General features: G+C 49.7%; 2 protein-coding genes across 2 annotated transcripts in view; one reads left to right on the forward strand and one right to left on the reverse strand.

Annotated features, from left to right (window-relative positions):
* The window catches only part of LOC142421184 (uncharacterized), a 118188-nt gene that overhangs the window by 93040 nt on the left and 12557 nt on the right, over positions 1 to 12591 (reverse strand). The window contains 2 exon segments of the mRNA XM_075525721.1: positions 9681 to 10004; positions 12015 to 12338. Coding sequence (XP_075381836.1) covers positions 9681 to 10004; positions 12015 to 12338 — 648 coding nt within the window.
* On the forward strand, positions 43 to 7018 carry LOC142421176 (scavenger receptor cysteine-rich domain-containing group B protein-like). Its single transcript, XM_075525716.1, has 8 exons — positions 43 to 73; positions 2036 to 2062; positions 3155 to 3484; positions 3899 to 4228; positions 4665 to 4994; positions 5550 to 5879; positions 6827 to 6857; positions 6904 to 7018. Exons 1-8 carry the CDS (start codon positions 43 to 45, stop codon positions 7016 to 7018), a joined length of 1524 nt encoding a protein of 507 aa, XP_075381831.1.

Genomic DNA, 12591 nt, shown 5'->3' on the forward strand with positions numbered 1-12591 from the left:
CTCCTGTGGAGACAACGAGCACACAGTATCTTTGCTACCAACATGAGGCTTGTCCTCCTGGCATGTCTCTGGGGTAAGTGAGGTGGGATTTTTTTTCTCTTTGCTTTTGGCTTGGCATCTCTTTGCCGATGGTTCTCCTCTTCCGTTATTGCTTCTTCTACAGCCCATAGCACAAAGCAAATGGGACATTGTGAGGAACCGAAATGCAATCGGTGGTATTTGATCCATATCTGATAGCTGAGTGTGGACACTCTGATCCCCTCAGATGTCACTAGGCAGCCACAGGTGGGCAGCTGGATGCTGCCCCACCTTGACACCAATACCTAGATACCTTGAGAAGTGTTTCATTTGGGAACTGAATCCCAGCCCTCATGAGCAAAGACAGCAGCACACAAGGTCAAGGTGGGGTTCCCTGCTCCTGTTTCTCTGCTATGGGTTCGTAGTCTGTGTGGGTTCATAGAATGGTTTGGGTTGGAAGGGACCTTTAAAGGTCATCTAGTCCAACCCCCCTGCAATGAGAAGGGACATCTTCAACTAGATCAGGTTGCTCTGAGCCCCATCCAACCTGACCTTGAATGTTTCCAGGGGTGGGGCATCTACCACCTGTCTGGGCAACCTGTTCCAGTGTTTCACCATCTTCATCATAAAAAATTCCTTCCTTATATCTTCCTTCATTCCCGTGCATCAGGGATGACACCAGACCTGCTGGCAACGGGCAGAGGCACTAAGCGTACTTGGTGGCTACGGTACGGGGGTAGGCACTTCAGGCTTCCAAGATGATATGTTATCTGAATGCAACTGGAATTTACAGAGAAAGGGAATAACCATTAGGCATCTCAGCCCATAAACCTTAAAAGTAGCTGGAAAAAAAAAAGGGCAGATGGAAAAAAGACTTACCTGGGCAATAACGCTAGTGCTTGTCCTGATGTCAGCAGTTCTGCCCTTGCCCAAAGCTGTTGGTCAATGCTTGGGATCTTGCCAGACTGCTGCATTTAGGAGCAGAAATACTGTTTGTATTGAGCTCGTCTTTGCTGTTGACCTTCTACAGTAGGCACAAAGTCCCCTTCTCCTGAGTTTCCAGGAAAAACAGATCCTGGCAAGTTTTTCCTCGGGCTTTCCCTCCCAGGGTTTGCCTCAATCTCTAGTTAATCCTCAGGGAAATCTTCTGAATGGGAATAGCCTCTTTGCACAAGTCTCCAGATGCATTCCACCTTGAAGATGCTTCTTTGCACAACCCCATTAGCAGGCAAATAGCTGTTCCCATGGCATTTCATTGCTGCCATTAATGTCTGCAGGACTGACAGCAGTCCTGGGGTTAATTTTGTCTGGTGTCTGCCTGAAGTTCAGAGATGGCAATGCTTCTTCATGGTCTGGCCCTAACCGAAAGGAAAAAATAAAAACACTGTGCTCGTTGCAACTCATCACATTTTCAGCAGCTTCATTCAGTGGTGTACCTCTTGCCTGACTGTTGGTAAGAGCTGGGTGTCACATCCAGAGTCTCTAGGAAGAGACAAGCACCTCCAGCCCCAATTCTACTGTCTGCTCTGGACACCAGCCCTAGGATGAGATAAGTATGCATCAGCCATGACTCAGCTCTTTTCACTGGCTGTCACAGGAGCCTAGATAATCTAATCCTAATCTAATCTAATCTAATCTAATCTAATCTAATCTAATCTAATCATCTAATCTGTCTGGACACTGACTTTCAGGGGACTGAATCTGAACAAGAGGAATCCCAACTGCTCTGTTATGGTATTTTCACATTATCTGCCCAAACAAATTTTTTTTTCCAGTAGACTGGGGTTTTTTTAGGTTTTCTCTCCTTATCCGATGTCTTTATCAAGAAAGTCCTGTGGACATGCACTAGGATAGGCAAAGCCCATTGACAGCTGGGTTTGGGAGACAGAGGCCAATGATAGGCTCTAACAGAGCTCACAGAGTCTTGTCTCTTGCCAGGTGTTTTGCTCTCCTGAATCTCCACACTCTGCAGAGCTCATGAGACTCAGACTAACATTCTGTATTTCTTCTATTTCAGCTTCCCTTGCAGGAGTCCTACTGGCAGGTCAGTATTTGTAGTAGAGAGTAGAGCATGAGTCAGCACACACAGCTATCATAAAATGTCATGCAGGATGATGCTATGTCTGATCTGGAGATTTAAATATGGTGCTTGGGGCCAAGAGACCTTGGTCTGAAATCTATTTCTGTGGCCAGTGATCTTCTCTCTGTAAACCACATTCTCCTGATTAGCTGATGGAGAAGACCTGACTCTACCTCCTGTATGCTCTGTCAGGTGCAGCTGCTGGAGATGCTGGGTGAAAGGAGAATTACTGATTCAAAACATTGACAAAACAGCTGCTCATTTTAGCAAAGTTAAACCAGAAGTCAGGATATCTTCGATGCTGGGGTCTGATCTCCATGAGGTGGAGGAACACCTGGTGTCCCCTTGGCTTCGTGAGCCAGTGTGGAGGTGCTTCAGTGTTTCAGCCCCTGGCACTTTTCAGTCCCTGAATTTCTCCAAATACAGCACCCCATATCTGTGCAAAGGGAAAATGGTATCTGGAGAGATTTGGTTCTTGATATTCGGGTGGCAAACAGTGTTGTGATCAGAGGTTTGGCAGCCGGAGCCAGGTTTTGAGAGGGATTGTGTGTCCTGGTGGGTTCAACAGCAGGAACAGGACTGAGTATCTCCTTTCCACTCCCGAGTGCTGACTGTCTGTAGGTCCACAACAGCACCCAGCAATCACTGCCAGTAACTGACCAAACCCAACCCTTCCCTTGGAGAATGGGTAGAAATGTTTCAATTCTCTCCTCCCTGCTTCCAGTCCTTGTAGCAGCATTTGCTGGGAGACACTGGCCTTAACTATGGGGAAACTTATGCAGAACCTGAATGCTGGTGTAGGTTTTCAGGGGGCTACACCTCTCCCTTTACAGCTGAAAATGAACCCTGTGATTTGTATCTCAAAACAGACTTACAGTCCCACAAACACCTGCCATTCCCAGCTCAAAACCCAGTTCCCAACCACGGAATATTTGGGATGCTAGAATACCCTGGGCTTTTCTTCCTCCTGGTTTGGCAGTAAAGAGAGCCTCACTGGGGAGGAAGAGCCCTGTTTCTCATTCCCTGCCTTCACCCTGAGGTGTCTGTTCTTTCCAGAAGACGTAGACACAACCAAACTTGAGATCCGCCTGGTGGATGGTGCCAGTCAGTGCTCTGGGAGAGTCGAGGTGCTTCACAATGACACCTGGGGGACCATCTGTGATGACCAGTGGGATTTACGGGAAGCGAAGGTTGTGTGCCGGCAGCTGGGCTGTGGGACGGCGGTGTCGGCCCCTCGGGAGTCTAGATACGGGGAAGGGAAAGGTCAAATCTGGCTGAGCGATGTGAACTGTAAAGGGACAGAAGCATCCCTTGCTGAATGCAAGGCGAAGCCATGGGGAGACAACATCTGCAACCACGTGGAAGATGCCAGCGTGGAGTGCTCAGGTAACCACCAGGTGTTTTCTACTTCATGCCACATTGGCCCTTCTGCCTCAAATAAGACAGGGTGCAATTTCTGACCCATCCAGCTAGGAGGTCAGGGCTGCAGAATGACTTTGTTTAGCTCCAGCTTCCTACCCCACTTGACCCAGAGAAGTTGCATCATAACTCCTGGATCTGGAACAACCTGCAGAGCTGGGAGAGGACACAGATATTTCCCTCCCTCCCCTGACGGCCTCCATACTGATATTATTTTCCTTCAACTTTTCTTCTCAAGCCAGAAGTTAGGAAGGGAGCCTTTGACAGGCGTTTGGGATAAGCAGAAACAGTTTTGGTGCATCATGGGAGATTCTACTTTCTCCAGGTGATCAGGGGCACAGAGACTTGTCCCAAAACTTCTCCCTCATTTGTTTTTGGCAGGAACAGAAATACCTGAGCCAGGGCCAATCCGGCTGGTGGGAGGCCCGAACCGATGTGCTGGGAGGGTTGAGGTGCTTCATGAAGAACAGTGGGGCAGTGTGTGCCATGACGACTGGGATCTAAATGATGCCCAAGTTGTGTGCAAGCAACTGGGCTGTGGGGATGCGGTGCTGGCCCCCACTGGAGCCAAGTTTGGACGAGGATTTGACACCATCTGGCTGGATGATGTGAACTGCACAGGGGCGGAAGCTGCTCTCTCTGAGTGCCCAGCGAGGCCGTGGGGGGAGCACAATTGTTACCATGGGGAAGATGCCAGTGCAGTTTGTTCAGGTAATCCTTTCATTCTCCCGCTTTTGACAGCCATGCGTTAGGGTGTCCTCACAGTCAATGTGGGCACAACCTTGGACAGGAACAAGGGCTTCCCATGGAACACTCTCCTGCTGAGTTGGTGCTAACCTAATAGTCCTGCTGGTAGCCTGGGGTCCTTATACCATGGAAGAGGGCTTCAGTCTGGGAGGTTCTCTTGTCTCTGCTCACTGGGGTGCTCTGTGGTCATTTTTCTTCAGCTCTGGCTTGAGGTTAAGACTGCTGTTGTGCTTCTTGCTTGGACAGTTGCATGTTGTACGTAGACAAAGCTGTAGAGGAGAGGCTGCTCTATAGCTCACAGCTATAGAGGCTGTGCAGGGAAGGGCAGGGATACTCAGGGAAGAGGGGACACACACACCAATGCACATTCTGAGCATGCCCTCTCTGGGTATGTCTGCAGACTCGGAGATCACCGTCTCCACTTCAGTCCGCCTGGTGGGTGGCCCCAACCGCTGCTCTGGGAGAGTCGAGGTGCTTCACAAGGATGTCTGGGGGACTGTCTGTGACGACCAGTGGGATTTACGGGAGGCGAAGGTTGTGTGCCGGCAGTTGGGCTGTGGGACGGCACTATCAGCCCTTCCGGAGTCAAAATATGGGGAAGGGAAGGGCCAGATCTGGCTGAGCGACGTGAACTGCACAGGGACAGAAGCATCCCTCACTGAATGTGAGGCAAAGCCATGGGGAGACAACATCTGCAACCACGTGGAAGATGCCAGCGTGGAGTGCTCAGGTAACCCCCTCTCTGTCCCCCATCCTGCAGATGATGGGCAGTAGGATGGGCAAACCCCACCACGCATATGCCCCCTGCCTGAATCAGGGCTGGTCCTGAGCCCCAGTGGGACGCGGGCTCTGTGGATGTCTGCTGGTGGGAACAAGAGAGGGACACAGCTGATTAACATCCCATCACTGGGTGCAGTGCTTGCCCAATGACCCAGGGGGGACACGTGGATGTAGCTGACCCAGGGGCAGCATTAAATCCTCTCCTACCTGAGACTGCTCTGGTCCCTTATCCCACCTCTGTGCTGCAGGGTGATTAGCATCAGCAGACTCCTTGAAGCAGACACATGGTAGATCCATGAAGACCAGGAAAGCTTCCTCCTGCCCTTTTCCCACAGCCCCTCTCCCTGGCTTTTCTGTCCTTCTTCCCACCCTAGAGAAGCCCAGCCCTTGCCATATCTCTGGTGTGCTCAGAGACACCTGAACCTCTGCTGAGCAGGCAAGCTTTCCATGGTGGTGGAGTATGTAAGATGGTCCCTTAACATTTATTTTCTGGGCATGGGTGCAGAGGTGAACATTCCTGATGAGGGGCCGGTCCGGCTCGTGAATGGCCCAAACAAGTGTGCTGGGAGAGTCGAGGTGCTCCACGAGAACCGGTGGGGCAGTGTGTGTGACGACGACTGGGACATGAAGGACGCCGAGGTGGTGTGCAAGCAGGTGGGCTGCGGGTCACCACTGTCGGCTCTGGGAGGTGCCCGCTATGGGCGAGGGCCAGACGTCATCTGGCTGGACGATGTCAAGTGCAATGGGACGGAAGAGAGCATCTTTGACTGTCAGGCCAGACCATGGGGTGAACACAACTGCTATCACGGAGAGGACGCTGATGTTGTTTGTGAAGGTAACTACCCATCACCGTGGCATCTGAAGTGATGCGAGGACAGTGTCAAACACGTCTAGCAGAGCCAGCAGGCTGGACTGCAGGGTTCAGAAGGGGAATCACAGGGCAGGAAGGCTCCCCCCAGCTCAGGATAATGCTGGTGGAGGCAGGGAAATGGATACAGCAGGGAGCTGTAAGGAATATAGAGCATCTGGTTAGGATGGATGTGGTTGGACCAGCTGGTGGGAGAGGGGCATCAGCAGAGCAGAGGCAAACACACCAGTGACAGTCTGACTATGGGATGGATCCTGCCAGGGAGATGCTGACAAGGGATTTTTGCATAGGCCAAGGCTCCTAAAGGGCAGAAAGAGGGAAACTGGGCAGTTTCTAGGGCAGGACATAACGACAAGCATCCATGGGAGGCAAGGGGAGGACAGCTGGAATGGTGTCTGGGGTGAGATGCCTCTGTATCGGTACATCATCAATACTCAATAAATGTCTGAGTTGGACTCTCTGAAGCTCTTGGGAGCTGAGTTCCTGACTCCTTATGCCCTTGGGAGGAAATTTTTTGGGAGAGAATCTTGGACAGGCCCTGCATGGGTGACGGGAGGAATCCCTGGGGGTCTTTGGCTGGTTTCATTATGGAAGAGCAGGGCTGTAGGGGCTTAGATTTCACCTGGGTGCTGCGCAGGGTCATGGTGTCAGGACCACGTGCTGCAGTCTTCTGGATCAAGCAGTGCATTGTGCATCAGGGTCAGAGTCTGCACTTCATGCAGTCCTGTCCTGGCTCCCACAGGACCCTGTCCAAAGCTCAAGTGTTGGGTTCCTGACAGGCCCAAATACATGGGTATAACCCAACCTGCAGACCTTCTTCAGGAGCAGAGTCCTTGTCACTTCTAGCAGGCAATTCTGGTGTCAGACCATTCCTGGGAGCAGATTTTGCTTTACCTTGCTCCCTTTCTCTGCAGTTAACAAGAACCTGGAGGAGCCGGAAGCACCGTGAGTGCCAGACTGGCCCCACTGGACCATGCTCATCTTGCCATAGGAAGATGGGCCAGCAAGATTCAGCTGAGAAGGCGACGGGCAGGGATGTTGCAGAACCATCAGTGTGCCATAATGGGATCCAGGGCTTGGCAAAACCATTCTCTCTCATCCTTTGAAAGATCTCCAAACTTGGTTATAACTGCACTCATGGAAGACCCAGCTCAACACATTATTCCCACTGAAAAGCAAATATTACAAAGTATCAATAAAGTTCCCCTAAAACTGAACATCTGGCTGTCTCATAAATTGCTCGTGGACCTCTGCTGAGGTCCATATATGAGCACATATGGCAGGGAGCTGTTGGTCCAACATGATGAATACTTATGTGATGAATTAATATGATCAATATTTATACCAATGGTATGACAGCATACCATTTCTCAGGTCTGCAGAGAAACATTTGCCTCCACTAACACTCTCCAGTAACAAGGGCAGCCATAAGAACCTTGGGAAGGGTATTGGGCATTGCACAATACAAGCTTATCTCTGAAGGTTTGTCTGTCCCTCCTTAGGCGGGGGGAACTGCCCCCCATAGAATCACGGAGTCACATAGGTTGGAAAAGACCTTTAAGATCATCAAGTCCAACCATAAACCTAACACTACCAAGACCACCACTACACCATGTCCCTAAACACCTCATCCAAACGTCCTTTAAATACCTCCAGGGATGGTGACTCAACCACTTCCCTGGGCAGCCTGTTCCAATGCTTGATAACCCTTTCAGTGAAGTAAAATGTCCTAATATCCAGTCTAAACCTCCCCTGGCGCAACTTGAGGCCATTTCCTCCGTCCTATCACTTGTTACCTGGGAGAAGAGACCGACCCCCACCTTGCTACAACCTCCTTTCAGGCAGTTGTAGAGAGCAATAAGGTCTCCCCTCAGCCTCCGCTTCTCCAGACTAAACAACCCCAGTTCCCTCAGCCGCTCCTCATAAGACTTCTGCTCTAGACCCTTCACCAGCTTCGTTGCCCTTCTCTGGACACGCTCCAGCACCTCAGTGTCTCTCTTGTAGTGAGGGGACCAAAACTGAACACAGCATTCGAGGTGCGGCCTCACCAGTGCCGAGTACAGGGGCACAATCACTGCCCTAGTCCTGCTGGCCACACTATGTCTGATACAAGCCAGGATGCCATTGGCCTTCTTGGCCACCTGGGCACACTGGTGGCTCATATTCAGGCGGCTGTCAACCAACACCCCCAGGTCCTTTTCTGCCAGGCAGCTTTCCAGCCACTCTTCCCTAAGCGTGTAGTGTTGCGTGGGGTTGTTGTGGCCCAGGTGCAGGACCTTGCACTTAACCTTGTTGAGCCTCATACAATTGGCCCCAGCCCATTGATCCAGCCTGTGGGAACAATTCACCCTTTTTCCTCCTTCACTTTTCCCACAGACCAAAGCTGGCACTTTACAAGTGGATAATTTCCCATTTCAGGGATGTCCAATCAAGACTTAGCCTCCAACACAGAATTTTTTTGTGATTTGTTGCTTTCCAAAAAGCAATGTACTTTGTGCCTGTCAGCATAACACAAATGCTTTAATCCCAGCGAAGCAAAGAGCAAAGGTCTTTAGCTCGACATTGACATCGGGTGTCTCCAAGTTAGTTGGCCAACTCAAGCTAGTTTTATGGGAAGGACAGATGACTCGGTCCTCTCTCCCACCTCCCGCTAGACCAGTTGACCCCATTGCAAAGCAGGTATAAAGCAGCTCATATCATCATGCTTTTGGGAGGTGCCCTAGTTCAGTATGGCTCTGGGGAGGGCAGAAATGAGGTGATGCTGCTGGTGATCTGACCACAACACAGAGCATCACACAGACTCACAAGAACAGGAAGTTCAGGTACTTGTGTACATTTTTTTTTTTTAAACAGAAGGTGAGAAGAGGCACAGAAATGGTTTAAGGCTTGGAGGGAGTGTCTCAGAGGGCCGCGAGGTTCAGTCTGTCTTACTTATGAGAGGGCAAGCTATGTGAGGACTTCACTGCAGTAACTGAACACTTCTGGAGGAAGGGTGCTGGCTACCCAAGGCTGTCCAAGCCCATACAGCAAGAGACGAATGTTTATATATGGTATCCCTACCATCAGCACAAGACAAGTTTTATGGATTAGAGGCAATATCAGCAGGCAAGGATGAGCTGGCATGGGAACTATATGACCTATTGGGCAGGGAAGGCATGCTAATGTGAGATGTTGCAAGGATTCAAGTTGACTTCAAGTGCCTAACAGTGTTCTCCAAATATTCCCTCCACCCCTGAGAGAAGATGCCTGGAAACTTGTCTTGTGGCAGGAACTGTGGCCAGTGGGACCATGTGCAGGCATCTGAGTCTCACTTGTTTGCTTCTGTAGTGCATGCTCTTTGGACTTCAGAAATCACTTTTGTTTGGGTGAAATGAATGTCATACTCATGTTGGCTGGCAGTATCATCTCTCTTCTCCACTCTGGAACATCTGTGAGGTTTAGATCCCACCTGGAAGGAAATGTATGCAATCCAGACCTGTAAAAGCAGCTTGCTTTAGCCTGACAAGCCACTGAAAATTACTAGTGTGCATATAATATTTAGTGGTATTAAAAAATGCAAATAGGAAAAATGTGCTGCCACATGGAGAGGTGGGAATCATCCCTCAAAACACCAAGCTCCAACTCCATGCCTCCAACATCACCCCGTGGTACTTGTCTAAGATAAGAAGATTACACTGGGAAAGGACAAAGAGCCACCAGCCCCAACATCCAGCCTAGAAGCTTAGTATCAACTAATGCCTAGTACGATGGGACATGGATGAAGGTTACCTGAGCACACGATGCCCGCATCTTCTCCGTGATTACAGTTATGGACTCCCCAAGGCCTCGCCGCACACTCAGAGAGGGCTGCTTCTCTACCGGAGCATTTCACATCATCCAACCAGATACGGCCAAAACCTTGCCCAAAATAAGCTGAACCTGGAGCGGACATGGCAGTCCCACAGCCCAGCTGCTGGCACACCACTGCAGCATCGCTCAAGTCCCAGCTGTCATCGCAGATCGTCCCCCACTGCTGGCTGTGAAGCACCTCAACTCTCCCTGCACAGCGAGTGGGACCATTCACCAGCCGGAGAGGAGGCACTTCTGGAGTACCTGCACAAAAAGCAACCAAAAAGGATAAATTCACACAAACACACTGCACCTGAACACTGCTGACACATTGTAGGGGACAAGGGCCAAGCAGGGTGTCCCATGGATGAAGAACAGATGGCTAAAGAGGATATTTTGGGTATCCATTCAGGGTTACCCCAAAGTCTGTGTGGCTCTGCACTGCCTGCAGACTGGCAGAAATGTCCCAGTTAGGACTGGGAGTGGGATTTCAGTCTCCCAGCCAGTAAGACATACTAATGCATCCCTTCCAAGCAGTCATGTTTCACATGGTTTTTTTTAATCACTGCTGATGCTACAGTGACCCTGTGCCTGCTCTGTATAAATAGCAATCTGCTGGGCTGAGCTCTGAAATAAAAATGTAATGTTATCTACAGACAAAACCTGTACAAAGGGAGCAATTCAGGAGCCTCCAATTAGGTGTCTTTTCCCATTTGAGATGTGTTGGGGCATCCTTGCCATCCACTGTCATGTTGGAAAGGTGTGGGTCTCATAGCTCCAGGATCATATCAGCCAACCCCACATAGATGTCTGCATACTGTTAGGTGTCTTATATAACATTAGATACCTATGTCCAGGAACATGATGCATGCCCAAATAAACCGAGTCACATACATGAAGCTTCACAGTGTCCATCAGTGAACAGACTAGCGAATGCCCATATTCCTGAAACTTTCTTTTGGCCTTACACATTTTACTCCAGTTACTGCAATATTCACCATATGTATTCTGGATAATTTGCTAGGAGAAAGCAGATTATGGTAATGTATATTAATAGACACTTAATCTTCCTTGAAAACTCTCATGACTGGTAAAGCCAGCTGAATTGGAAAATAAATGGTGTTAAAAAGCATCAGCCAACCCTTTCCTGCACTGAAGCAGTGTGCCAAATAAAATTAGTCAAAAGAGGAGGTTAAAATTAGGTTTTTAACAAAGGGTCTGTTCTGTCCATAGGTGAGAACCCAGCACTGGGTTACAGCATTTCAACCAGCTCAGCTGCAGGTGTGTACTTTGCTATGTTCATGGTAGGGGAGATGACTCCTCTTGAAAGAGCACTGAGTTCTCCTGAAGTTTCCCAAAGCTCTTCATGGAAGGAAGGAGGGACTCCAGGAAAGCTCTACTAGCTTCTCACTCTGACATCCCAGAAGTGTAGAAAAGAATGGCTAAAAGTTGAGAAAACAGGATGCCTGATTTTAAAGAAAATATTGGGATTGTTTAGGATTGCCCTGAAAGACTGTTAGACTAGGTTTTTGAGCCTGGATAAAGGTATGTTGGTCTGACCTCATAGCTGACCTCACTTTGAGCAGGAGACTGGTGTAGAGACCCCCTGTGGTCCCTTCAACCTGAATTATCCTACGAGCCTCCCAATTGCTTTAACAAAGCAAGAGGTTTCTTCAGGACTGCAGATTGCAAGAGACACTGAAGAGAAAACTGAAAAAGCACTTAGATACAAGTGCTGTAAAGACACATTCAGTGGTTTCAGGTTTCTAAAATTCTCTGTGAATCCTGAAATGGAACATTTTATTTCTTCTCATGATAGAATGAAATGGACTTCCCAATCAGCCAGAGACCAAGACTTGCTGACAACACTACTTAGTTTTACCTGTGATCTTCATGTAAAAGTGTAGACTCAGAGGTGACTCTGGCTATATGACACCGCAAGCCTGTACCTCAGCAGGAATGGGATATTTCTGGGACCTGTCCAGCCCTGGAAAAGTCTTGGAGCCTTCAGGAGCTGAGGTATGGGATACAAACCTTGCAGCTATCAGCCTGGGGCTTGCTGATGGTAACTCCGTAATTCTGGATCAGCTTCCAGTGGTGACTGCTGACCATGGCCAGGGCCATGAGCACTGCATAAATTACGCAAGAATGGGTTTATGATTAACAGCACACACTAGGAGCAGCATGAGCTCGGAGAAGACCTTCCACTGAGGGTGAAAATCTTTCCTCCATGTTTTCCAACACCATTGAGACTGAGACACAGAGAGGGGTTACCTGAGCACACCACACCAGCATCTTCTCCATGCTTGCAGTTATGGGACCCCCAAGGCTGGGCCCTACACTCAGAGAGGGCAGCTTCATTCCCTGAGCAATTCACATCGTCCAGCCAGATGGGGTCAGGCCCTTGTCCAAAATGAGCTGAACCCAGGGCTGACAGCGCTGTCCCACAGCCCAGCTGCCTGCACACAACGCTGGCTTCAGCTGTATCCCAGCCATCATCACACACGGTTCCCCACTGCTGCCCGTGAAACACCTCGATTCTCCCAGTGCAACGATTTGGGCCATTCACAAGCCAGATGGGAGCTGCTTCTGCAACACCTGGACCGAAACACAATTGCAAATGTTCGAGGAGCTTTGCATGCCTCAGAGTTCTGTGGAGAGGGCAAAAAACCCTCACAGGGGTCCTGTGCCAAAAAAAGGTTGTGGACATGGATGTTGATCACCAGAGCATGTGAGCTTTGCTACCTAGATGAGCCAGTTTGTACCTGCAGGGGATTACTACTGGAGAGAGCTTCAAGGAACTGAACTCAGGGCCTGAAGTCTTGGCTGAGGGCCCAGGGTAAGCTGCAGA

The sequence above is a fragment of the Mycteria americana genome, chromosome 27, assembly GCF_035582795.1.
Source record: "Mycteria americana isolate JAX WOST 10 ecotype Jacksonville Zoo and Gardens chromosome 27, USCA_MyAme_1.0, whole genome shotgun sequence".
NCBI classification, from domain to species: Eukaryota; Metazoa; Chordata; class Aves; order Ciconiiformes; family Ciconiidae; genus Mycteria; species Mycteria americana.